The sequence below is a fragment of the Girardinichthys multiradiatus genome, chromosome 23 (assembly GCF_021462225.1).
Source record: "Girardinichthys multiradiatus isolate DD_20200921_A chromosome 23, DD_fGirMul_XY1, whole genome shotgun sequence".
NCBI lineage: Eukaryota > Metazoa > Chordata > Actinopteri > Cyprinodontiformes > Goodeidae > Girardinichthys > Girardinichthys multiradiatus.
The window spans coordinates 27439949-27467723 of NC_061815.1; the positions used below are offsets into that span (position 1 = coordinate 27439949).

Below are 27775 nucleotides of genomic sequence, written 5' to 3' on the forward strand. Positions count from 1 at the left end.
TGGATTTTCTCCACTTCAGTAAAATGTTCAGAACACACAATAAATCAGTTTTTATTCCCACAAAGAAGTCCAGTGCTTCAGGTTCAAAGACAATTGCAAAATTGTAATAATAAACAATGTCACTTTTCTCCCAAGTATATACGATTATAAAATTTTCAAATCTGCTTGCATTCCAAGAAGGGTGTCTTCTGCAAAGTGCACATTTATCAAAAAGGCCATAAGGTTGTTTGTAACTGTCAACAAAACATAAAAACAATTAAGTTTTGATTCCTTGCTCTGCTCCACAGCAAGTCAACACCTAGGAAAACAGAAAGAGGAAAGGTTTAGAACTACCATTCTACCCACTATGACCATATTATAAGAACTGCCAAGTTGTAAGTTATTGTATCACAAGCTTTACCTGATGAGAGTCCATGGTCACCTCCATTAAGGCCAAAGAATAAATGCTAACGAGAAAAATAAGAAGAGGAACAAAAACTAAAGGGGGATATGGGTGTTTTGGAAGATGACAAAAAGAGAGAGAACATGTTGTCAAAAAAAGCACAACAACACAGTAGCTTTAGTGCCTGAAAACAATCTTTATACACCTTGAACATTTTTTTCAAATTTAACCTGCTACAACCACAAACTTTAATGGAATTTATCGGGATTTTATGTGATTTACCAAAGTAGAGCGGTGCATATTTGTGAAGTTCAGGGGAAATGATATATTATTTTCAAAATGTGATACAAATTTAAAAATGAAAAGTGTTCAGTGCATTTATATGGCGGCCTACATTAAAAACCTTATGTGTGCAGAAAAATAACACTGAGCATCACCCTGGAAACACTGTGCATGGACAAGAAACCTAGTCAGAGATGACAGACATTAGGATTGAGTTAAATTCAGAGAAATCCTTAAAGAACACCAGCTAGAGGCAGCAAAGGACTTGAGAGTTGGTCAGAGGTTCACCTTCCAGCAGGTCAGTCGCCCTAAACTTACAGCCAGGGCAACAGTGGAATGGTTTAGATCAAACCATATTCAAGAGTTAGAACGGCCCAGTCAAAGTCCAGGCATGAATCTATTTAGAATCTTAGGCAGGATTTCAAATTTGATGTACACTGACATTCACCATCTAAACTGACTGAGCTTGAGCTTTTTGGTTAAAAAGAATAGGATATAATTTGGTTTGTGGACACACACCCAAAAACATTTATTTTTTACTTCCACTTTACAGTTATTCACAACTTTGCATTCGTCTCTCACATAAAATCCCTTTAAAATACACTAAAGTTTGTGGTTGTGACATGTCAAAATGTAAGACTGTCACAGGGGTATGACCTTTGAAACCCAATGTATAAACTGCCAAATACGTTTAACACACTTGCTTTATTAACCATGACAAAAAGTATCCCAAAACATCTGAGCTTGTACCTTTTCCTCTATTTCCTTTATTTGTCTCTTTTGCAAGTCAATCCTGTCCTCCAACTCTCTAATTCTCTGCAACACAAAGACAAACGCAGTTAGCTGGTCAAAATATCTCATAAATATTAACATATTCTATTTAAAACCATTAACATATTTTTCAGAAACCATGATGTAGACCATGTTATTTTTGTATAACAAATAATTCCTCTCCTCTAAGTGTTATAGGTGCTCATTTCTATCCAGCACCTTCAAGATAGACAGCCGACTGACCAGTGAAGGTGATGCTCTTCTTTGTCTAAAATTCATACTTAACAGGTATCAATATGTTTGACACCTCTTAAAAATCTTTTTGAGAGAGTTAATATTGTGCATTTATGATGTATTAGTGTTCAAAGTGTTCTTTGGTGGGATTTTGTAATGGTAGGGAGTCTGAGTACAGGTTTAAATGATCATCAAGGTGTTGATGTGGTAAATGAATAACAAGCACAAAACACAAACACAAAAGTGTGTAAGTCTAGAAAGAGGGCTGCTTAAGTGGGATACTAAAGGTGTGAGGCTAATTAATTCACAATGAAACACACACAGTCACACATTGACAACTTGAGTCTGTCTAATCTTTTGCTCTTCCATTTCTTCATGTGCACTTTCAAACAGCATTACAGGGAGAACACAGAGGGATACTGCATCTTTTTCAAAGCAACAGTGCTCTGGTAGGGTCAGACGTTTCGGACAGTTATCAGGGATCAGACTGAGGACAGGCAGGAATCGACAACCTGACTGGGTTGGTTTTGAGCCTTACCTGCTGGGCCTGCTGTAGGAGCTCCATGCGCTCCTGTAAGATCTGACTGTCATACTGCCGGCTCTGCCGGAGAATCTGACGCCGCAACTTGTCCACAGCTAGCCTCAGCTCCTCCCTCTGCCTGTCTGTCAGCGACTCGGCCACCGCCTGGCATGCTGGCTGCTCCTGCTGCAGAGCGCTATACAGCGTGGCCTCCAGCTCCTCGATCCTCTGCACAGCCAGCCACATACACACGCATACAAGAACAAAAATACACACACGCAGGCGTGCACATGCACATGCATAGACACATACAAGGCATGCACATGGGAGCACACACAAACAGAAACACAGATTGCACGGAAACACGCACGCACGCACACACACACACACACACAGCACTGTGACCATGTTAGATATAGGGAACACTGTTCTACTTAGTAGGGCTGCCTATTTAGATTTGAACATTTATGTAGCTGTTCTTTCTTTTATTAACACAAACTGTGTCTTTGCTCTAATGTTTTACCAGAACACTTCAGTTTTCAATAATACAGTAAATACAAAGGAAAAAAACATAAAACGAAACCTTAAAATACAAATTAACATTAAAAGTGAACAAATAAAATGGTTAGAACATGGAGATTGATGGAAATCTTAACTTACATTAAAAGCAAAAGAAAACTAGGATTTAACTCCTCTATGTCAAAAATGTTTAATGAAAAGCTTAATAAATGAAGTTCCTCTTGAATTATCTAATGAACCTCCTCAATTAACATCCACATGAACCAAATTCAACATTAAAATACACTAAAATAATAATAAAACATCTGCAGTTTAATTATTGAACTGAATTGAAGTAAAAGGCCTTCATCTAAGAGAAAAATCAGGTCAGGCCAGAAACAAGTAATTTCCCCAGCCAATTGAGTGGCTTAGACCAATCACAGAATTTGGACTTATGTTGTAAAAGATGCAGTATCCCAACACAATGTGAGAAATGTTATTTCTATGAAACATGTGGCATTCATGATAATTAATGGGCTCCTCAATATTTATGTTACATGTTGAAATGACAGTGTTGTGCCCTTGCATGTTGTAAATCCGTTAATAAAGCAACGATGCTCTGATCTCCAATTACACAGGATTTTAATTTAACTGAATTTTAAAAAGTATAAGTACTGCAGATATAACCAAACTGCACGGTACCACTACTGGACCCCTACCATGTAAGCCTGATCCAAAGCCTGCTTCCTGTAGTCCAGCTCCTCTTCAAGGAATCCCTTCTGCTTACTGAACAGCTCCTGCGACAAAACAGCAGCAACACAGAGACTCAAAATCATGAGTATCATAGATGTGCTTCCTGAAGTCAAAATATATAGAAATAATTTGTGTTTAGAATTGTAGGAAATTTTATCTCATCGTTACTGTCCTGAATTATAAAACAGTTGAAAAACTGAAGTCTAAATTGATTTCTTACTTTGTCGTTTTCGAGGTCGATCATCTTCTGAGTCAGTGCTGCCTCAGTGCTGTCTACCTGCTTCAACCACTGTACAATAAATGTAAACATTTAAAAAAATAACTTAAGTGCCATAGGTTAATCAGTAGGTAAATGTTACAGCTGCAGTACTGGATGTGTCCACAGAGTGTCACCAACATGTTGTAGAGGCTTTTGAGTCACCTTTTCACAGAGCGAGATCACAGTCCCAGCCTGGATCACCGCCACCTGCTCCTCATTCCTGAGGTTCTACAAAAAGTGATAGGAGTTATAAGAAATATTTTGACTGCTTAAAAATAACAGCTTTAAAACTACAACAATGATCAAACTAACCCCATTATCTCCCAGAATATCCAGCTTTTTCATCAGCTCGGGAATGATCACATCCTGCACAGAGAGAAAAATCCAGACATTCAGCACATCATAATGATACTATTGAACGTAAGTAAATAGCTTTTTTTTTTTTTATGGGTTAGTAACCTTCACTCCCTCCTGGCGGCAGTAGGTCTGCAGGGCACTGCTGCTGTTCTCAGGGAACGCAGACATGTGGAGATTAAGTGCAGGAGATCTGCGCTCCCTTTCCTACAAAAACAAATACCATCTCAATCCTAAATATATATTAAAACAACCTTACAGTAATGATTTATATAGACAGCGACGGTGCTGAGAAATTAGAGGAATAAAATATTCAATGGTAAAAGAAAATGCAATGAAAGGGGAGGGAATTAGGATTTACTTACATGACAGTGAAAATATTGGTCAGGATCTGCCAAAACGATGGAGGTGAAACTCAAACAAATCGACAGGGATTCATGCTAAAACTAAAAACTAGGAATGTGATCTGGAATTTTTCTGACTTGGAGATAAAACTGCTGCACAAAAATATAGAATTAGTTTATACAGTTATGCAATTATATCTACTTCAAAGGCCAAATATGTTTAACACTTTAACCTACTCAGACTAACACTTCAAAACAAAATTTTCTAGAGTCATTTTATCATTAAAATCAAAGTTTTACCTTTTAAAAATGTAATTATGCACACATGCACACACAAAATGACAAACTCAAAGTTTAAAATGGAGGGTGAACTTAAATATCTTTTATTCCATGAAAAAATAATTTTCATCTTAACAAATTTGTTCATAAAACAACAACGTCAACAAATCCAGTTCAGCGAATGGGTATTCAAACAGCTGCCATGCAAAACAAACTGGAGAACACAGGTGCATCCATTAAGGAACAGTGAGGAACAGTATCTACAAGGTTATGCATGCATGTCTGATGGGTCACTGTATGTATGTTTTGCGCCTGGAGCTGAGATTGTTATTCTCGCCTCCCACTGACAGTTTGATGGTGGGACAGTCTCTTACTTCCAGTTCGAGCACCCTGAATTCAAGCAGCTCATTTTGGTCCCGCGCGTCCTGAACCTCGGCCTGCAGCCGCGCCTCGGCCTGCTGCAGTCCACAAATCTACAGACACAAAGGGCCAAGAATGTTAGGAAACATGGCAGATGAATATTTTGCTTGTAAATAAGTAATTATGAATATTCCAGAATTGAGGAAATTAGTATTACAGCTGCCACAACCAGTTGACGTAATAGATAATAGATAGATAATGGATAAAAGATAATGTCACAGATAAATACATGTAATTATCCGCCACCATCAATAATTTTAGTCAATACATTTCCTTTTTTTATTTAAATTGTTTACTTTTAACAGAATTACCATTGATTTTTTTTGGTTTTTCCAAAACTGCAGTATTTAAGGAGTCGTGGCTGCAGCCTGTAATAACAGTGCTCATCTATCTGTGTGTCTGTGCAGATCTGTTATGTTTATTGGTTGGCTTCATTTGACATCGAATAAGAAAAAGAAAAAAAAAAGGCAGATAAAGCATCTGCTTCAATATCAAATGAACTGGGTTATAAAGGTTTTTCAAATTTCTCTAAGGACAAAGTGATCTTTAGGTTTAGAGTACTTCAAGTTATAATAGTGACAATAAACAGGAGGGCCGGACTCTCTGTAAGGTTTGGTTGCAAAGCACAGCAACACCAGCGCCATGCATGATGAGCAACTGAGGAGAAGACACCCAGGAATTAATGTAAGAGTGAAGGCAACGCCACAAAGTTATTTAAAGCTGCAGAATGAACTCAGAAGTTAGACAGGTTGTTTGTCTGCTACATTTTCCCCACAGTGTTAATGGGAGCGTTTAGACGCTGGTTTGAATCCAAGCTACTATTATTCTGTGTGTTACGGCGAAGACTTAATAGTGTAAATTATGTTAATATCAAAATAAATCAAATTTAAACTGCCCACATACATACACACATACATACACACACATACATACAGTTAAGAAATGCAAGTAATTTGTTTTCACTTCAGTCTCATCATTCAGTCATTCTGAATACTTGGGCTTTTCATTCATAAAATATAAGAGCATTAATCTATTTATTTCTGTCATGCTGAAAGAGCGCTCCATGGTTATACATTTCATACTCTAAAGTTGATTTTCAAAGATACAAATAAAATATATTTTTGTGGAAAACATGTGGTTTTTGATTGAAATTAGAAATCACTTTCACAGATTCATTATAAAAAATAAATAAATATCTGTTGGTGGCAGCCCTAAAAGTATACTTTCTTATCACACTCTTCTTTACATTGTAAATTACTGCTTACCTGTTTAATCTGTTTCTTTTGGGGCCTTAACAGTTTCTATTTTCCTCATTAAAGTCTTGAATCATGTTTTTGATTATAAAAGAGGATTTACACTAAAGTGAGGACACCAATACGGTTCTGTGTTGCTTTTGTTACTCAAACTCTGAAATTTACTGCATCAAAAGTGATTACATGCTTTATAATCTACCTTCTCGTGCAGTTCCTGGTTGGTCCTCATCAAGTATTGCTTCTCCTCCACCCACTTTGAATCCTGCCATAACAACCAAACACAACATCAGCAAGAAAGAAATGTCCCCTGTGACTGGGTGTAATGAACAAAGATGTCAGCAAACATCTCCAACAAAACCAAAACATACGGCTCAGTGCCATTTTTAATGAATCAAAGTGACACACTTAGATGTAACAAGGTAACAGAAAGACAGGAGCAGAGTATGAGTAACACCAGTTTATTGATACAGGCAAAGAAAACCCACTTTTGTGAAAACAGAAAATAGAGCTGCAGCTGGCAAGTGTTCATAGTAACAGAGGAAGAGAAGGCAATCTGAGATGAACAACAGCTGCATCAAGCCACAGTGGAACATGCAACATGCAGAGAAAGGAAGAACATTTTTACAGTAAATTTTAATCAGAGGTCTTGCATTTCTATGTTTAGAGTGTGTTGTGGTATTTAAATATTCAACAACTAGCTTTTCCTTTTACTGTACTTGGTGTTTATTTCTCTTTCATGATGATTGCTTCAAAAACCAAAATTACAAACTTTAATACTGACATGCAAAGCAGGATACTGTGTCATTGGGATCCTATGCCCATCAATTCAAAACTGATTCAAGTCAACTTAGTTCAAACGTTTGGGCTGAAAGCACAGCAAACTGATACCGACCACCACCACAAACAGTAAGAACAGAAGGCGAAGCTGAGCATGTGGTCGCAGAGCTGAGAACATACATGCAGGAGGAGTTATCACAGGATTCTGTGGAACACCTGGTCAGCATAACGCCATCCAAGGAGCAGAGCAGCCAAACAGACATGCAGGAGGGCCAGTAAGAGCAGGACCACCGAGCTCCTGTCCCCATCCCCTGTCTTTATTACCTGTCCACTCTCTGCCAGGGCCTTTTCCAGGTCTATAATCTTTGCCTGGCATCTGCTAAGATCCATCTGAAGCTGCTCGCGTGTCTGTGGGGGTATAAAGGGGAAGTTAAAGTTATAGTTAAGTCCAACAACCAAGATCGTAATGGGAAAAAAAGCATATACATACTCTAGCCTCCCTTTCAGCATCCAAAGATCCCCCACTCTGCTCCTGCAGAAGAGCATAAGCTCGCTGCAGAGCCTGATACTCTCTGGTGAGCTGACGGAAACGAAGCTCCGACTCCTCGCGGGAAACCGTCTGTTATATGAAATGCGAAGGGTCAAATTAACACACCTCACATCAAATCTGAAACATGCAGCATTTACCACTATCAAGGTACACCAAGGTTTAAAACATTACTGTTTAAAAACTACTATGCTGGGTACAAGATTCTTATCTGTTAAGCTAAAACACTGCAGACAAACTCTCACAGCAAATAGCCCAAATAATTCACCAACTTATATCAGCATGTTATACTTTCCTTATAATGAGAGCTGACCAACAAGTTGGTGCAGAAGGGGAATAATAAAAGCTTACATAAAAACTTTCACTAAGCTTATCAAATATTGATTCTACGCAGACAAACAAATACCTCTTCCAACTCTTCCTCAGGTGTGGCAGGTGTGCGGTCAGTTAGGTCAGTGTTATAGGAGGTAAGAGATGAGGTCTCAGAGTCTATTGATTCCTCATCAAATCCAAAATATGTCTCCACAACATGCCTCTGTAGGAAAAAGATGAGAAAGAAGGCATAGTCTGAATAAAATTTGTTAAAACATGTTATATTTTTGAGCAACATTTTATCTGTCATTTTGTCTGAAATCCAATCAAAGCCAATCAGATTAACTAACTTCATCTTTGTTTGCATATATTTTGCCAGTACCCTTTCCAAGACTTCTTGTTCTTACCATCATGTTTATAAGTCATCTCCTGGCAACCAGAGAAATAAAGGCAAACTAAGGCACACAGACAAATGAAGGAGGAGAAGTAGAGGAGGAGGAGGATGTATTCTGTCATGATCCAAAACAAAAGCACCAACAAATGGGAAAAGAAATGTCCTCAAAACTCGTTTATTATTTCCTGGACTTCAGCAGCTACTGTCTTTGAGTACTATCCAAGGCTTCGGTGATGTAAGAAAGATCAAATCAGCTTTTCTCACAATCCCACGCGAAATGAAAAAACAAGACAGACAGTAAAGCTTCTGGTTTCAGTCAAACCTCTTCAAACAGTCTAAAAGTCAAGCAACTGTGTCCTACTTCTGTCCAGCTGCAGAAGCTACAAAAAAACGGATCCGTGAGGAGAGATGGAGCAAACACAATGCAACGAGAAACTCCTCCTCCTAGCAGCATCATGACTTTGAAATGTCCCCCGAGATTACTTCCAACAAACCCAGTCATATGCACGCATGTCAAAGCCATTATTTTTCCCCAAACACTTTCACCTAAATCAAAATATCTTGTTACCTGGTTCCCCTTTTAAGAGAAAAAAAGATGTAATGTCTTAAAAAGCAACAAATAGACAGAAACAAAATCAAATCTAACAAACATTACAGAAATATTTAGCTGTGAGGATTGTTCAAGCAGGAATCGTGTGTATTCTTATGTTGTCATTATCGTCCCTTGAGACTAATTAGTCAGAAACACACAGAGTACCAACTGAAGAAATACTTAAGGATCTGTCAGCCACAGATAGGATAGTCGATTAGTGACACACAGTTGGTTTACAGATGTGGTAAAGCAATCATTAAAGCTTACTTTAGGCAACTTGGTTGCTTTCCTTCGGTTTTTCTTGCTCATCACCAATCGGTCACGTTCCTGGGGGAAAAAAAGGAAACACAAAAAAAGTCGCAAAATTTCACTCCAACCTTTAGACGACACTGGATAAAAATCAAAGAATGGCCAATCATAAGAATATGACACATCATAAACAAGTATTCAGTAATTATTCTCCAAACTGCAGGGAAGCGAAACGAAATCAGCTGTTTGAATAATGGCTCTAAGTAACATAAAATCACCCTTTGTGCTGAATGAGGTAGTTAAAGGAAGGTAAATACAGTGTGAAAAAACGCAAACATTAAAATGAGAGGCACTCTGTGCAGAATAACAGATTGAGTAACAACAAGGCACATTTCAGCAAACACAAACCCTAACTGGTTGGGTAGTGTGGCTCATTACTCTCTAATATGGGTAAATGAAGGAAATTGTATTAAAGTTAATGGATATAAACTGTACTCTTTTTGTAACACATCTAGAAACAGCCGTGTATACACAGCAAATGCATGCATGTATCTAGAAGGTTTTGATGAAGGAGAAAGTGACCTTACATTGAAAAGTACATCACAATATTGACAAAAAACTTAAATACTTAAATAGTACATAACTTAAAAATAGACTCTATAAAGAAGAAAGATGTTAAAACAGGTTAACTTGAACAATATTGAAAAATAATTCAGAGAAAGGATTTAGTGACATGCAACACCAATGTTTTATAAAACATAACCTGTGTGAGCTCTTCAATGATGCCACGTTGCTCAGCAACCTGCAGCTTGAGGAACTCCACTTCCTGTTCCTCGTGGGCGTGGCTAAGGTCTGTCAGGGAACTTGGTCGCTTTAACTGAGGCTGAGTGGTTTGGTGATGTGAGGGCGGCCGAGAGGAAGAAGCCTTTTCCTTCTGGGGGAGGAAAACAGGAGCCAAATTAGGTTTGATGTTGTTCCTTTTTCTGCCACTAGAGGGCCTATTTCCTACAGGATAAAAAAAACGTTGCACTAACCTTAATACAATCAGAGCCTAAGCATGTGGCGTCATTACTTAGGGCTCACTTAGGGCCTGATAGTTACAGCTGACAGTATGGGAAACCCATAAAACAAAAAAAAAATGATTAAAAAGGGGAGAGCTGCAGAGCTTTAAACTGTTAACATAATAAAACACTGCTTAATGTGGCTTAGGGAAGTAGAGCATTTGATAATGTGTATGTTTTTATTTTCAGAGCAGCGTTTGTGTCTGTGAGACCTGTGTGACTGCAAGTAGTGACAGATGCATTGCAAAAAACAACTTTTGATTTTAAAAAAGCTTTGTATTGCCGCTTATAGTTTTCTGTTTTCGAAATTATTTACTCAAAAAAGCATGAAAGATTTGTTATAATAACATAAAATAAGATATAATCCATACATAATATAAGTTACAATAATGTGCGTCCATATCACTCATCCCTACTGTGCAGATTTAAAGGATCAAAACGTTTTTGATCAACTCTTAAAATATGAACAGAAATAAACTAAATAAATAACTGTAATTTATGAAGACAACTAGAATCTATGATCAGAAATGTGAATTTGAGAGAATAATTGATTCTGTTATAGATTTATAGACATTTCTGGCAAATAATAGACTAGACCATTTATCATTTCTTAATAATAGTACACATAGCTGCATTTTTTTCACATTTTTTGTATGTTGTAAGTAAGACCCGTACATAGAATAACTTGATGTTTTGCTTTTAATATTTTTACTTACCTGCACAATGAACTGTTTTATACAATTTCATTCAGGCAAAAAAAAAAATCAAAAATGAATGCAAAGAAGTATGAACTTCTTTTTTACAACCAAAATGTCTACTCATGATACCTGAACTCACAGAGTTCAAGCAGGTTTCCAAGATTTTAAATGCCATCACGCTTTGCTGTTTGCATTTCCTGGAACAGAAATCATGTTCATAAAAACAAAGAAACATGATTTCTGTTCAGATTTTACAGTCAAAAGTAAACTTTTTAGTAGGTCACAGGAATGTCTGTGGAGACCAACAGACTTTAATTTATGATGAAATCTGCCGTTTAAACTACAGATACAGCAACTAACGATGAGAGCCACCCTGAATGTTTTATCTCTCAGGAGAACTTGCACAAAATGAGGTTCCAAGGAAAGTGATGCTACTCTAGGACATCCACACTATATTCCCAAATGGACTGGATCAATTTTCTTTACACACCCATGAACTTTAACAACCTCACATTTTTAAAATGAAGGCTTCAATATGGCATTGGCCCAACCCTTTGCAACCACAACAGCTTCGAGTCTTCTGGGAAGGCTTTCCGCATGGTTTAGGAGTGTGTTTATGTGAATATCTGCCCATTCTTCCAGGAGAGCGTTTATGAAGTCAGGCATAGAGGTCAGACAAAATAGCCTGGCTTACCGTCTCTGCTTTAATTCATCTCAAAGATGTTTTATCGGGTTGTGCCAATAAGTTCGTCCTTACCAAACTCGCTTGTTCATGTCCTTATGGACCTTGCTTTGAAGACTGATGAACAGTCATGCTGGAACTGATGGGTCCATCTCCAGATTGTTCCCAAAGAGTTAAAAGCATGCAATTCTCTAGTATGCTGAACCATTAAAGGTTTCTTTCACTGAAACGGTCAGAATCAATGTTCTGAACAACAGCCCCACACCATAATCTGCATCAAAATGTACACTTTACACGCTGTAGTCGGGTAAGTCTTGTTTTCCTGACCACTGCCAAACCCAGACTCGTCCATTTAATTTACTCCTCTGCATCCAAAGGTGTGCGTTGGACTTACTGATGTAAGGCTTGGATGCAGCTGCCCAGGAAACCGCATCCCATGATGCTCTAAACATTGCTCCTGAGCTAACCAATAAGTCAGATGTAGTTCGGAGGACTGTAGATGTTGACTCTACTGAAAGCTACTGACATTTGTGGACTCTGTACCTCAGTAACTGCTGGATTTGATACACCATGCCATGGAAGTGATTGGAACACCTAAATTCAATAATTTGGAAGGATGGACCAATTCTTTTGGCAATGTAGTGTATATCTGAATATCCTCTTTACTTTCAGTTATTAACAGAGAGAAGGCGAGACAATTCAGTCAGTGTCATCTCACCATCTCTGCATTCTCTCGACACAAGTTCTTCAGTTTCTCCTCCATACGCTGTAGCGTTTGTAAGAGGTCATCATTCTTCTTGGACAGCCGTTTATTCTTCTCAAACATGGGCTTCATTTGGCTCTCTGCCTCTCGCACCCGCTTCAGCTGAACAGAGGAAGGAAACCGGGTGGGGAAACACTATAATCTTAAGTCTTGACTTCTGCTGACACAGAATTCCAACATGTTCAGGAGAGATAATAATAACGTTACATGTTTTATTAGGTTGCAATTTTTGCCCACATATTCTTATGCATGTATAATTATGCAATTCATCAAAACAATATGTGTAAACTAAGTGTTTTCCTATGATCATATACATAACTGCATGTGTGTTTCTCACTAGTTCATTCCTCTCATCTGCCAGAAGTGCATTTCTGTCCTCCAACTTCCTAATGACTGAGTGGAGCTCTGCAATCTTCAGCTGGAATCTCCTCATGTCCCGCTCGTCCACCTCCTGTTGAGCAGGGGGGAGAGGAAAGGAGAAGGAATATAACAACTGAAAAAGGGACACATGCAGGCCAGCAGGTGTTGGAGGTAGACAGGAAGGAGGATGGGATTAAAGAGGAGTTGTCATTTTAAAAGGTGTGAATGTGCTAGAAAACCGTAAACATGTTTTAACTTTGAAGTGTGGGATATATATCTATGTCAATAAGTCAAGACATAGATGATAAAAGCATCCCTTAAACACTGATATAATAGATCAGTCGTATCCTATGACATACTGAAAGGAGGTTATATAATGAGCATGATTGGTTTAAAATGTTTCCATATGAATAACAAGCATGAAAACATTGGCTGAGGATGCCCGTGCGTGGTTTAATAGGTGTGTTTGTGCATTTATACCTGGTTATTAAGGAGGTCTGGGTTTTCTCCCAGCCCAGGCACCACCTCTCGCTTGGGGCTGCCGTGGTTGTATTTTTCAGCCTCTCGTACCTGTCCCAGCTGCTCATCCAAGGCTTCCTTTTGAAGCTGGAGCTTCTGGGCATAGCCAGCCTGCAACCCCAACTCCCTCTCCAGAGCACACACCACCCGGTCCTTTGCCTTTAACTCATCCATCTATGAAACGCAATGAACAGGGACAGGAAATACTTGGAAAGTAAATCAAACAGGCACTTTTCCACCAAAAGCTTTTTTAATATACCAAAAACTGTTCTCAACAAGTGTTTCCACCAGGTTTCTAAAAGTTTCAGCAAGTTTTGTTTAGGACCTTTTAATACTTATCCTCGTATTTATATAAAAAATAAACTTTTAGATAGATTGTACACAATTCATTCTGAATGCCATAAGAATAAGTGACCACCTTCTGGTGGTCTAGTACCAAACCATTTTAATTTAGCTTGGACTAATTTTAGAGGCTTGCTTGTGTCTGACATTGTTAACTTTTTGACTTCCCTCCGTATTTTGTTCTTTAACACCAGTGTTTCCTGTGCAGCTTGCTGTCGATAATGAGTCTTTTTTTTTTGTTTGTTTATTGTTGCTTAAACATTCGTATATTAACAATGATGATTGTTATAATAGTCCTGTAGTAATAAATGGGGTTAATGAGTAACTCAAACAGGTGTATAGGCTTTTGTTCTTGGAGATAAAGACTACATGGTAAAGATAAACACACAGCAATTAGTCTCCAACCTTGACACAACTTTAGAAAGATAAGCTCTAAGCTGGAACTGAACTTCATCAGCAGAACACAAGACTGAGAAGACTGATGATAATATTCCAATATGATCAGCAGAGGCTTGGACAATAAAAGATGCTGCATATGATGAGTCTAACTAGCACAAGAATCAGGATATAATTGTTTATGCCAGAGTCTTTTGCCTTTTCATCATATGCCTGTACAATACTCTCCATTGATTGTGCAGTATCTAATTATAATAAATTACAGTTTTACAATTTTAATGTAAAAATGAGAAAATGTATGGCATAAACCTTTAATAAGTGCCAAACATACTAAAAAAAACATGTTTTTAACCAGTTTTGTTAGCAATAATTAGTGTGATAAACAGAAGTGTAACAGTAAGCATGGACAACCATGTGATTGCTTATTGTTTAAAGTAAAAACAACCAAGGCTTTCAGTAACAAGCCTGTGTTTGTTAACAGATGGTAAACAGTTGATGACTTATAGCTGAAGTGGAGTTTATTTGTTCTAGTTGTGCCTGTATGGGTTCCCTCTGAGTCAAAATACATGCTGGTTAGTTTAAAAGTGTTAATGTAAACATGAATGGTAATCCGTCACTATGGGCAAGCCCTGTAATGGAGAGCCGACCCGCCCAAATTCTGTTCTGTTGTTGAAAATAATCTTTCCATACACATCTAAAGGTTGCAGCTTATGTGAAATAAAATAACAATAGCATATACTCAGTTTTCAAACTGTTTTGTTTTATTAGGAATTCTCAGAATAATTACATGGCTTAGACACACAGTGTCTGTGTACATGTTTTTCCTCTCTGATCCGGGCTTACCAGCCTGCGAATGTCTTTCTCGCAGTCCCGTTTAATGCGATGAACCTCATCCTGGTGTTGCTGGTAGGCTGTGCGGAGATCAGCTGCTTTGGCTTTATCAGCTTGCAGAGCATTTGCCAGCGCCTCCTCAGCCTGCTTCCTGGCTGTTTTTTGCTCCTGAATCTAAAACATTAAAAAAATCCCACAAATAAATGAATATAAAAAGATTTGAAAGTGAAAACAATCGAGACAAGAGGTTCATACATTTAGAAATACTTTCCAATGTTGTAATGGTTAATGCCCTGTTTGTCTACAGAACACAAAGTAAAACAATAGTTTGGCAGCCTTTCCAACTTGCTTCCTGTTTTTCAGCAGCAAATTTCCAAAGGTGTATGAAGTGTCACAGGAATGTTGACATACCCGCACACATTTATTCCCAGTAAATGTGGGTTTATAAGCACTCCCAAGAAAACAAAGCCATATAAGCTGCTTAAACTCCCGAGGGCATTTATGAGTCCAAATACCGAAGGGTTACAGTTCACAAAGAAGGAACAAATTATGAAACCTCTGGGTCAGTTCTCCTCTTTAATAATTTGTAGCCCTAGCTCATACCTTTGCATTATAAGTTTGTCCCAAGGAACCTTCCTTTTATGCACGAAGACAATTTTATACCCATGTAATAAGAGTTACGTATTAGTTCAAGTATCTTATTTAAGTATATTGACAAATTATTGAGAAAAAAAAGCCAAAATCTGAGGTACTTTTGTTTATTTTGTGGATATTTTACATAACACCTGTTCCTAATAATTGTGGTTCTGATCCCCATTTAGGCTAGTCAAATCCTATTAAATATAACAGAGTTGGACCTCTGATCACATCACTATGACTCTGAGTGACTGCCTGCTAGCAGATATTTTTCACTGGAGTCACACTTAGTTACAGTAGACAATGAGCCGATTACAGAAAATTATTAGAAATCTTCAGCTGTCAAATTGGACACGAAGCATCCCAAAACTCGTGGTCAGTACAAAAAGACCAAAACGGCCAAAGTGTAAAATGGGAAGGGAGATGAAATGAAAACAATCCCATCATGAAGCTCTCTGTCACAGACACACAGGAATAAACCCACCTCCTGCTGTAGCTTTAGTCTCTCCCCATCAAAAGCTCTTCTAGCCTCCTCCCGAGCCTCCCCAAGGAGGGCGTTTTTGAGCTTGTCAGCGGCTCCATCCCTCAGTGCATTTACAAGTCCCTGAAGCCTCTGCACCTCTGTATCCCGGATCTTGATCGCCCGGGTCAACTCGACTTCATGCTGCCGCGCCAGAGCCTCGCGAGCAGACGATATCTCACGTAGCTTTTCTTCGTGGAGTTTGGCACGCAGGTCGGTGAGTGCTACAGCATGTTTGTGTTGTTCAAGCTCCCGGGCCTGTCGCTGTTCCTGCAGACGCTCTCGGAGCTTACAGACCTGTGACAAAGAGGATACCAAAAACACTACTATAGCTGCTCACGCAAAATTGACTTTTGTTAATGTGTCCAAACCTTTGCTGAAATGTAATTATTTTACATGAAAGCATTTGTTTCACATGCATGTCGTAAAAATGAAATCCATCTTTGGAAATTGTAAAGCATGTATATCTATTTTGTTGTTTTTCCATCTATATTTAGACAACATATTTTTCATGTGTAGCAGGCACCCTAAACACACAGAAATCATGTAAGGTTACTGGCATTGTTAAAATAAAACAATGAAAGACAAAAACAGATCATAAAGGGAGTGTGCATGTCAATAGGAGGATACAATTACAGACAAACAGTCCTTCCTCCTGGGAGTGATCCTGCAAGTCAGAGACATCTTTCCTTTGGAACTTTCTCCTGTTATTGTTGGCAGAACTCCTCATTTAAAACCAGGTTGGACCATAAGCATAACTGTTAATCCATGCTGAGGTCTCTCAGGGGCTTTGTTGTGTTCAAATTCAATTTAAAGGACTTTCGGTTTTCCTGAACAGCCCACATTCATTACAATGAGTTTGTAAAGGAGTACAAAAAGTATGCATTTTTATAGCCTTAGAGAATGAGGAGCTAGGGTTGAGGTGTTTGGCTGACTGATTAACTGACATTTCTGCAGGTTAAATAAATACCCTGCACATCATCACTAGCCAATATCCTTCAAAATGTTGCCTCTTGAAAAATGTAGACTTCTGCAACCAGACATTTCTGTTTTGTAAAGAATTTAACTTACATCTTTCTTTAAGCAAATGAGCTTACAATTAACCCCTCTTCACTAGCAGGGCAACTAAAAGGCTTACTGGCCATGTGATTTACAGTAATTACACTGTTGGCCTTATTCAGAGCTATTCAGGGTTAATGAGCATCAATAAAAAAATATTTTGTGAAAGACTGACTTGCGGTAGTATTTGCAGTGGTGTAATCAAGCAATTCACAATTGCCATGAATGTTATATTAATTTTAGGGTTATAATGATTTCTGTAACAGTATGATTTTACAGAAAACTGAGAATTTTAGAGCTCATTGAAATTGGTTAGTTTTCTCTGCCACAGACTTAGCTTATAAACATAGTCCTTCTGTTTTCTATAAGGTTGATGTCGGGTCATTACAGAAACATAATGTTAGCCCACTTTAACCATTCCAAAACCAGCTTTGGGATCATTATTAAGCTGGACACCCAAATGTGTCCTAGAATTAGATGCTGAGATGAGGTGAAGATAAGAGGATTTTAAGGTCGATGTTCATGATTTCATCCACTTTGTGCAATTCACCACTATCACCACCAGGATGACAGTCTCATTAACCATCAGACCAAATGGTTCATTTATTTATTATTATTTTTAAAAACCAGGTCTTCCCCTCTGTTGATCCTCCTTCTCACCTTGCCCCGCTCCTGCTGCAGCTCGATCTGAATGTCCATCACTTTGCTCCTAAGTTCCTCGTTGGTGGCCGGCTGTGAATCAGCCATCACCTCTGATTTCTCCGGCTTCCTTCCCTTTTTAGAGGGTTGGGCCAATGGCGGTGTGGTAGATGACATAGCACTCTAGCTGTCCCGTCTGGACAGACATGGAGTGCACAAGGTGGCGATACGGAGGAGGGTGTCACTCACTGCTCCTCCTCCCTGCAAGTCCCTGCATCATCATCTCTGCATCACCATCTACATCGTCGCTAGGAGCTGTTGAAAATTTCTGTTTAAGAGAGAGAAAACAGGAAAAAAGAATGAGTCAGTATTAAAATCTGGGTTACACAAAACTTTCCGGTTCAACACTCTGGGCCCAAGCCACATGACGCACCACCGCCTAGGAAAACAGACTATTTTGGGGACAACATTTACAATCTCCCCTGTCACCGGTTTCACTTTTTATACACAAGGGTCATTTATCATCAGTCTGTTGTGCTCCCTAGACTGCACTTATAAGCTATACAGTGCATGAAAATGTGTCTGTCCAAGCACAGCAATCCCTTGTTAGGAGAATTTCACTGGACCCTTCTTTCTGTCAGTAGACAAAGAAACCATCGCTAATTCTTCTCTAAAGATATCCCACAACAGGCATCACTAGTTTCATCATAAACATATTCTTTATCAGAATAAATCCTGTCTTATCCTTACAGCTCATAGTGGTTACATGTTTGTGGCTCCCTCCCGAGGTGGATCAGAGACATAATATATCGATTTCAATCCTCCCATTCTCATGCCGGGACCTTTCAGCTGATTGGGAGGCGTAAAGAACATGTAGATTACAGACTTAAAAAAGGAGTTGCAGACAGCCTGCTGCAATGGAGATTTGAGGAAATTTGCTTCATTAAAACTCGACATCTTGGCTCCATTCATACTTCCTCCATAGCTGTCTCATTTGTTCTGCAGTGGCACCATATAACATGGCGTTTGACCCCTGACATTGCCTGTGTGGGAGTGTTGCATCAAAGGAAATGCAATATTATGAAAGACAAACAGAGAAAAACATTTCAGGCGACAGTTTTTACTCTTGACAATGTCTCTGCAGGAGTCAGGCCAGAGTGTGAAAATTATTTCATCACAAAAAAGAAAATATTAACCAGAACCACATGCTTTGTCAGAACGGCCTTTGCTATTGTTGACAAAGTGCAAATGTATTTTATTTTGGATTTTATCTACTGTAGGCAAAACACAACACCAGCAGAAATTTTATATTACAGATTTCAGTAAAGGGTAAAAAGTCCAGAACTTAAGCAGTGTAGTAACTCTGCTTTAAATTTTGTGTATTGATAATAATTATATAAAAATAAAATTCATAAAATACATTTTTGGCAGTAAACATCCTAAAAATTTTAAATTTACACAGATCCTATTCTTTATTTTGGCCATATGTGTACTACACATATATATAGTAATGCAATAATCAATTGACTAAAAAGAAAAAAAAGCTGTTGCCCTAGTTCTGCTATTTAATAAATGATTGTTTCATGAGTCGTAGATTGATGTTTTGAGGATCTGATATGGCTTTGAGTTCTTTTTCACAAGCTGAATTCATACAGGAGCTGCCTAGACTACTGATATTCAATCCTTCACTGTATCCATTAGGACAACACAATTGCAAGATTTGTCTCCACCTCTCTCTTTCTTATGAGATTTTAGAAACCACGACATCAATTTGACTTCTAATAAAATTATTCCTGGTATTTTTAGTAAGAAATAGAACAAATTTCAAAGATATTTACCCGTTTCTGCCTTGCCTCAGCTGGTAAAAAAAGTAACCTAGGCAGGCACACAAGCCTAAGCAAATACAGAGGGAATTAATTAATAATTACTTCTCCACTCTCCACTCCTTGTTTTCCAGTGCAGGGCATCCATTTCTCTTTCACAGTTTGTCGTACATGTGTTGCTGCAATGACACAAATCCGTTGAGCCGAAAGTGGACCGCTCCATCCTCGTCTATAACCCAGTAACCCTAGAGTCTCTGTGCTGACTTATTAGATAAATAACGCAACAAGGAGAGACATGTAGCGTTCAGACCACAGACGCTTCCATTTTTTCGACACACATCCATACAACATACACAGATGGCAGAAATTGTTACCAAGGTAACTCTTGCTCTCAAAATCTCTCATGTTCTCTAATACGAAGGATGACGGGGAAGGAGGAATCTTTGGATGGATAAAAAACTGCATAGAGGTTGTACATTAGAAATATCCCTATATAATCCCAGCGCGTTTCATCTTTCAGTCGATCTTGACTGAGGGAGGTGCATTGACTACAGCGAGCATTGAAGCTTTCTCCAAATGAATTTACACAAGGCCCTGATGGCAGATTAACGGTAAGGATGGAAGGGCGATAGATTCAAGGAAAGACATAAGACTTATTTTCAAGAGAAGCAGAGAAGATGAAAATCAGAAGGAAGATAAATGCAGACCTCAACCAACCTTACCCATCTTGTTCTTTGTTTTCCTATTTTCCCCAAGCTTGCTGCATCACTCCGACCCTCTTTACTGGCATGGTGATTTTACTGATCTCACTCTCATTCACAGACACGGAGAGGAAAATCATTCACACACAGAGAGCAATGACACAAACACACATTCTCTCAGCCTTTAACTGAACAACCAGGAACAGACACAGCTGACACACATTCACAGTGGCACCACAAGCTTTCAGTGTTTATTCACATTAAGAACAACTGTTTTATTTATAGTAGATCAGAACTGAATTGCAATCTGAATGTACATTTCTGTTTTTTTGTCTACACTTCCCAGCATTTTTCACATGTCTCTTCTGGCCTGTGTCATTGGAAAAGACCAGATGCACCCAGGAAGAAATGGCTGTGGGGTTCAACGGATGATTAAGGAAACGTGAATTTATAGCCTACTAGCATCTGACATCTGATGCTAGTAGGATGACATCTATTATCTTATAATGTAACAAAGTTATTTCAAAGGTTTTGAGACTCAGGTGAATTGCAGTCAGCGCTATTATCTACAAATGGAGAGGACATGGAATGGTGTTGAACGTTCCCACGACTGGCGGCCTGCTAGAATTACTCCAAGAGCACATCAACAACTCATTCAGGAAGTCACAAAAGAACCCTGAAGATCATCCAATGGACTTCAGGCCTCACTTGTCTCAGTTAAGGTCAGTATTCATGGTTGAATAATAGGGAGACTGGCAACATTTGGTTATGCAGCAGGACAATGATCCTTAAAACACCTCTCAACGGCTCAAATAAAGCAAAGTGAAGGCTTTGGAATGGCCTAGTCAAAGTCCAGACTTAAATCTGATCGAGATGCATTGATGTTACCTTTAACATACCATTCCAGCAAAAAAACTCTCTGATGCAGTTGAATTAAAACACATTTTTAAAGAAGAGTGAGCCAAGATTCCTTCATAGCAATAAACTCACTGCCAATTTTTACAAATGCTTGAAGCAACTGTAGTTGCCAAGGCTGGCGCAACCAGTTAGAAGGTTTAACCAGTTATAAGAGCAAGCAATGCTTCACACAGCAACAGGGTAGTTTTACTAACTTTTCTTCTTGTAATTTAAATCATCATTTGAGAAGAGGTTTTCAGACCGACTCAAGTTTAACTTTATTGATATTTATTTTGTGATGATCTGAAAAATTAAAGTGCAACACAATAACAACAACTGCAGAAATCTGTAAGGGGCAAAAACGTTTTCACAGCACTGTATGGCAATCACAGTTTATGCAAGTTGCCACTGAGCCACATGTTCCCAGGATGGCAGAGAGGCACTAATTCTCAAGGTTTATAGATCACTGAAAACCAGGAATGTCATACCGGAGACTGGAACATTTTATAGGGGCACTGTGGGGCTAACATGCAGCTTAAATGTTCACAGAAGCACACCGATGTCAGCATTGGTCAAAGATTACCTCATCCTGTTCAAGTACAGTCAGGTTTACATGGTGCAACAAATCGCATAGTGGAAGTAAACCTTTCAGCAAAGACAACTGACTGCCCAAGATTTACTATTCTTCCCACCACACGCATGTAGCTGATACAGCCTCACATTCTGGACTGAAATGCAGAATCAGTATGTTAAAAAAAAAAAAAAAAAATGTTATTTTTGATTGAACAACAATGCCACTTCGAGGACTAAAAGCAAGTAATGTGCCACTTGGATAATTAGTTCAAACACTACTTCATTGAGTCTGCAATAGCACTGTGTTTATGGAAGTGATAATAAACCAATAAGAAATGGACGGTGATGTAGGAATAACTAAAGAGTTTGCAACATATGTATCCAATGTATCCAGACAGATTAATGCAGATAGAATGGCAAGCAGATTAATTTTAATAACTGATAGTAAATTCAGGATGTTCAAATGTTTGTTTCTTAGAAACAGCTAGTTTTCTTGGTTTTTTCTTCTCTACAGGCAGAGAATTGATATTTTTAAAGCCAGTAAGTAAAGTAACCACTTTAAACAGCTGGAAACAGTTGATCACGTGAAACCTCAGGCCCTTGGAGGATGAAAACAAGTCTGTCTGCCTACCATATGCCAATTAATTTCTGTCTTCATGGAAGTTTGCACACTTACTTCCACTCTAACCGTTTCAATCTGCAGATAACTGTCTTTATTGACAGATTTTTATAAATTATAGTATAATTGAAGATACCTTAGATTGTTTCTATAGCACAGTCTTTCTCCTGTGTACTAAACAAAACTTAAAAAAAAAAAATGCTAATTATAATTAGAGATGTACCTATGAGGCTTTTCCTGACAGACAACTTTTCACTTCTCTTTGTGGTCTGAGCAGCAACTTCTTTTTTTTTCAAGGATCATGGCAAACACAAGAGGAAAAATAATGCATTTTCAAAGGTATCTCGTGAATTTAGACACACAAACTTTTTGACCAAACCAATGTTTCTGCATGGGTTCGAACATGCTTATTGTACATTAACAGACAGACCACACAGGTCTACCAAAGGTCAAACATTAAGTAAACATCCATGCAATATAAATGTCCAGAAGCCTCATAGGCAAATATGAGCTCAAATAGAGATTACTCTCATCTCTGCTTGGGTTAAACTTCAACTCAGATTAAAAGGAAAAGCGGATTTCACAGTATATGTTCTCATTCAAACACACATTTGTGTTTGAATGTCTGGCGGCTCTCCAGACATCCCTCCACAGACCACACATACACAGTCAGCAGTCTAGTGCCTTAAGATATGGAAAGGATCGTTGTCAGGGACTAAGCGAACAACACTAGTGAAGCATACGACCTGAAAAGCACCATGACAGCTCAATCACTAGTGACCCTAATGACTAGTGAAGCCAAAGAGATTAATTAGAAATCTTTGGAGTTTGATTGGCTCTAACTGCTTATTAACATGTCATCTTGGTATAATTATTTTTCATTCACTGCAGGAGAGAATGGGGTTTAGCTTCTGCAAGTACATCATGTGTATACAAGTGTTTGCTTTTGCATGCATGAATACATCTGTGTGCATGTTCGCAATAATCACGTCACCTCCCGCAAAGGACATGCCAATGCAGTGATAAACACGTACTTTAAAGGGAGAGAAGACACTGGTGTTAAATACATGAGTGTAATACAAGATGAACATGGCCATATAGAGTTTGTCAGTGCCTTACTGAGTACGGCAGAAGAAAAGAGGGGGTAAAGAAGGCTACTCAATAGCTGACAAGAAAATTGAAGTCAACAGAAAAATGAGATGTTAACAACCCTATGCATCACCACAGGATACATCACCCCTTCTGATCTAACAAAAGTGAGAGCAACACATGTTGGCTGTCCACTGGAGCTGATGTACAAGCCTCCAGAGCTCCAGACACAACAGCAGAGCTGCTAATATGGCAGCATGAGAAGAGGCTGGTGAAAGGGCATGTTGGAAGTTGATAGGGGTGGCCCTGACGCGATGTGGCCAGACCCCTAATAGGAAGTCAACCCGGAGATTAAAGAGCAGCGGGTTGCTCGTCCGGCTTGCCTGCCAACCACACCCCGCGGCGACATGCGAGGCTGCCGCAGCATCCTCCAGCCACAGAGACCTGGAGTCCAAGGTTTAGTTTTAAGCCACGATTCAGGTTCTCTTGCAAATCATATATTTGAAAGGATGAAATAAAATAAGAAATATCTGTTTTAAGAAGGCAAACGTTAAGAACAGTTAATTACTCACGTTGGGTAACGTTACCACCGCGCTGCTGGCTTCCTCGTTGGCTAGCTGGTGGACTGTTTTAGCAAATCTCCGCATTATTCACATTCTTTAGCGAGTCAATGAGGGCTTTGGTCCCTGACAAAAAAATCCTAAACTCTCGGTACTGAAAGGCTGAGAAGATGAAGCCCATGATGTGTAAGTCTGCTGCACCGCTACCACATCATCCAACGCGGGTAACGGCAGCGGCTAGCCGCCTGTCATTCCACAAATTAGCCAGCTGAAGTTATTTAGCTTGATAAAGCGAAAAAAACTCACCTGAAATGGAGGTCCAAACCACCAGGTCACAAGAGGCTGGATGATGGTGAAGCGTCGCTGCTTTCACATCCAGGAAGGGAGGCTGGCTGGCCGGCCGGAGTGGGTGGGCTACGGTCAAGAGCTCCAAATTAACACACTTTATGCACTTTTAAGATGCGGAGCTCCGCTTACTGCGCTCGAACACTTATTCCCAATAAATGACACTCATTTGCAGGAATTAACACAATGACTCAAACTGTATTTCAGCCACTCTCCCACAGCGAGCAGCAGCTCCTGGCTTCTGCTTCTTCTTCTTCTCCTCCCCTCGCACGCCGGACGTTATTTTCCTCCCCACACACACACACACCCACACACACACACACACACACACACACACACGTTGGGGTGGTCGAGTTACGTCATACGTTCCTTTACATTACATCTGCGCGGGGCTGATAAATTAATACGCCTATCCACGAGGGCGTAGCCAGCAGCGTGATAGAGGTGCGACACCTGACTGCGTGTTCAAGGATGACACCGGACGCGTGTGCGTGCGTGAACACGCAGCCCTGTGCGGGAGAGGATACGTACAGGATGTACGTTCACGCACATTCAGTTAGCCATGATGTGAGAGAGAAGGAATATCCTGCTTTTCTACACACAGAACTACGTTGTTATTCTGGACGCAAAAGTGTAAACGCAACCATTGAGCTGTTTGTTTTATTTTAACAATAAAAATAAAGGAAATAGGTTAGAAACACGATTCATTTGGAAACATTAAACACTTAAGAAGGTGGGCTTAATAACAGACGGTGATTCAAAACTCGTCCTTGCCCCCACTTTTAAAACTAAGAGTAAGAAAACATGCCTTTGTTAGTTCACCACATTCAGAATGGTTTTATTCCTTCACTCCTCAGCCAACTATTGTGTCTTTCAGCCTGAAACCCACCCATAGAGATCAGGCAAATGACCTGTGGTAAAGAACTAGAACAATATGGGTGCAAAATATAACAGCAAAAATCATACAACAATAAAGATATGTATTAAGAATGTTTTCACTGGAAATGCAAGGTATGCAAATGTCCCACTAAATGAAATAGTAAGTAAATATAGTGGGCCATTCTACTAACCAGTTCAGTAAAGTCCAGTTCAGTTAAATACCTGCAAAAAATGTTTTTAAAATAGATTAGCCTACCTACTTTCCAATTGAATCAAATGAATTGGTTGCAAAGTGAGAGAGCTTTGAATTAAAACTGATTCTCAATTTTTATATCTTCACTGAAGAGAACACAGTAAATAAAAGTTTTTCCTCTTTAGAAGAAATTGGATGACTTTTTTTTTTTAAATTGTCCAACTCAAACAGGCCCCATTCCTTTGTGAAAACGAGAAAGGGTCATACGTTCCCGACACATTTTGTATAGCAAAATGCTAATTTAATTATTTACCAAATATAACTTATATAAAATCTAGTCAATATAAAATAAAAAACAAGTGTGTTTATTTTCTGTTTTTAAAGGATTTCATTCCATGAAAGCAGAACAGTGTGTGGAGAGATCATGTCCAGATAAAAGAGTCTAAATTTATCTAACATTTTATTAAAGAAATTGTTTGACTTTTTATTTTTTAACTAGCTATCAGATATCTTGCAAAGTTCTCTTCATTTCTTGAAATATTTCTGCATTTTCAAAATGCAAAAATAACCATAAAACCTTAGGACAGTGTAACACGCTGAATCATAAAAACAGGCGAAATCATCTGACGGTGTAAAAGTGGTGTGATTGTGACCCAGTTTCCAGGGAGGATGCATTACTTACGCACAGCTGCCTGTCTCTGCCGTTCCACACTTTGCCAGCCGGTCTGCCATTCATGAGCAGCTACAAACACATCCTCACAGCACAGCACTCTAGCTGCAGCATATGTAGCTCATTGCTCCAAGGCAGTGGAGGTCACAAGAGGAAAAGCACACAGACTGGGATGTGCTTCAGCAGTGTTCATTTGCTGTCTTGATGTGCAGGTTTTAATGTGTGAGCTATTTGTATTTATGTAAGACATTTCAGAGTGATCTGCACTAAGCTCATGTTCCTGCTAAGGACAGCAGGCAGACCCATAGTGTTGGTGCAAGCTGGGAGCAATTGAGAGCTGAGTAAATGTAGGTCCTGGTCTATTTTGGTAAACAATTGACTCAGGGAGCAAATCTACAGGGGTTGGACAATGAAACTGAAACACCTGGTTTTAGACAACAATAATTTATTTGTATGGTGTAGAGCCTCCTTTTGCAGCCAATACAGCGTCAATTTGTCTTGGGAATGATACATACAAGTCCTGCACAGTGGTCAGAGGGATTTTAAGCCATTCTTCTTGCAGGATAGTGGCCAGGTCACTACGTGATACTGGTGGAGGAAAATGTTTCCTGAATTGCTCCTCCAAAACACCCCAAAGTGGCTCAATAATATTTAGATCTGGTGACTGTGCAGGCCATGGGAGATGTTCAACTTCACTTTCATGTTCATCAAACCAATCTTTCACCAGTCTTGCTGTGTGTATTGGTGCATTGTCATCCTGATACACGGCACCGCCTTCAGGATACAATGTTTGAACCATTGGATGCACATGGTCCTCAAGAATGGTTCGGTAGTCCTTGGCAGTGACGCGCCCATCTAGCACAAGTATTGGGCCAAGGGATTGCCATGATATGGCAGCCCAAAACTGTCTTACCCTGCTAATTGAAGCTTTACACTCTGCTCTTACTGGTGCAATGTGCAATCAATGAAGACTGGCTACCAGGCTGGTCCAATTTAGCCATGAAACCTCCCCCACTAAAATGACAGGTGTTTCAGTTTCATTGTCCAACCCCTGTATGTCACAGTGTCTGTTATAGGTTTTGCCTGAGGTATCTTCTTACTCTGCGAGTTTTAGGGAACATGGCATTTTGTCAGGTTGGTTTGTGCAATGTCCTCTGCTGAAAAGAACTACAGAAGTGCAGGTCACAAAAAAGGGATAAAGGAAAATTATCCTTCTGATGCCACACTAATCTTCTGATAAGGTCTTGTGATTTCTCACTATTCAATAAAATAGGAATTTAAAGTGCCTAAGGTAATGACATTAGTGACAATTAAAGGGTTAGATTAAAAGGTAATAATGAAAACAAAGACCGTTTAACTTATGTCTTTCTCTTCTCAGTAATTTGTATGTACCTCTTATACCATGCCTTGCTTTTAGAGGTCCAGTCTGACAGTTCAAAGTTTGCCTCGAGTCATTAAGGGGTTACAGAAAACATGTGGATGAAGGTGCTCTGGTCAGAATAGACCAAAACTCAAATTTTTAGCTCACATGCAGAAAACTATCCATGCAGAGGAAGGGGAACAGTGCACACCACCCTTAAAATACCACCCCCTAGTAAAACATGGTGGTGGCAGTGTCATGCAAAGGAAATGTCTTTTTTTCAGCAGGGACAGGGAAGCTGTTCAGAATCTATAGGAAGATCGATGGAGCTGGACAATCC

At 39.1% G+C, this 27775-nt stretch overlaps 1 protein-coding gene across 5 annotated transcripts; it reads right to left on the minus strand.

Annotated features, from left to right (window-relative positions):
- Window positions 1–35: 35 nt before the first annotated feature.
- jakmip1 (janus kinase and microtubule interacting protein 1) lies at window positions 36–24784 on the minus strand. 5 transcript variants are annotated; one of them, XM_047353142.1, is made up of 23 exons: window positions 24295–24784; window positions 17748–18054; window positions 15993–16325; window positions 14885–15046; window positions 13265–13477; window positions 12762–12875; window positions 12380–12526; window positions 9984–10154; window positions 9239–9298; window positions 8080–8208; window positions 7617–7745; window positions 7451–7534; window positions 6549–6611; window positions 5051–5149; window positions 4159–4260; window positions 4012–4065; window positions 3862–3927; window positions 3661–3729; window positions 3407–3484; window positions 2208–2417; window positions 1415–1480; window positions 401–446; window positions 36–298 (listed from the first exon to the last, which is right to left on the minus strand). In XM_047353142.1, the coding sequence occupies exons 2-23, from the start codon at window positions 17901–17903 to the stop codon at window positions 237–239; spliced, it is 2613 nt and encodes an 870-aa protein (XP_047209098.1). In that variant the 5' UTR covers window positions 17904–18054; window positions 24295–24784; the 3' UTR covers window positions 36–236. The 5 variants fall into 5 exon arrangements, with proteins under 5 accessions (XP_047209098.1, XP_047209100.1, XP_047209099.1 ...); XM_047353144.1 differs by having other exon boundaries at window positions 401–477; window positions 24295–24783; XM_047353143.1 differs by lacking the exon at window positions 24295–24784 and adding an exon at window positions 24001–24208.
- Window positions 24785–27775: the final 2991 nt, after the last annotated feature.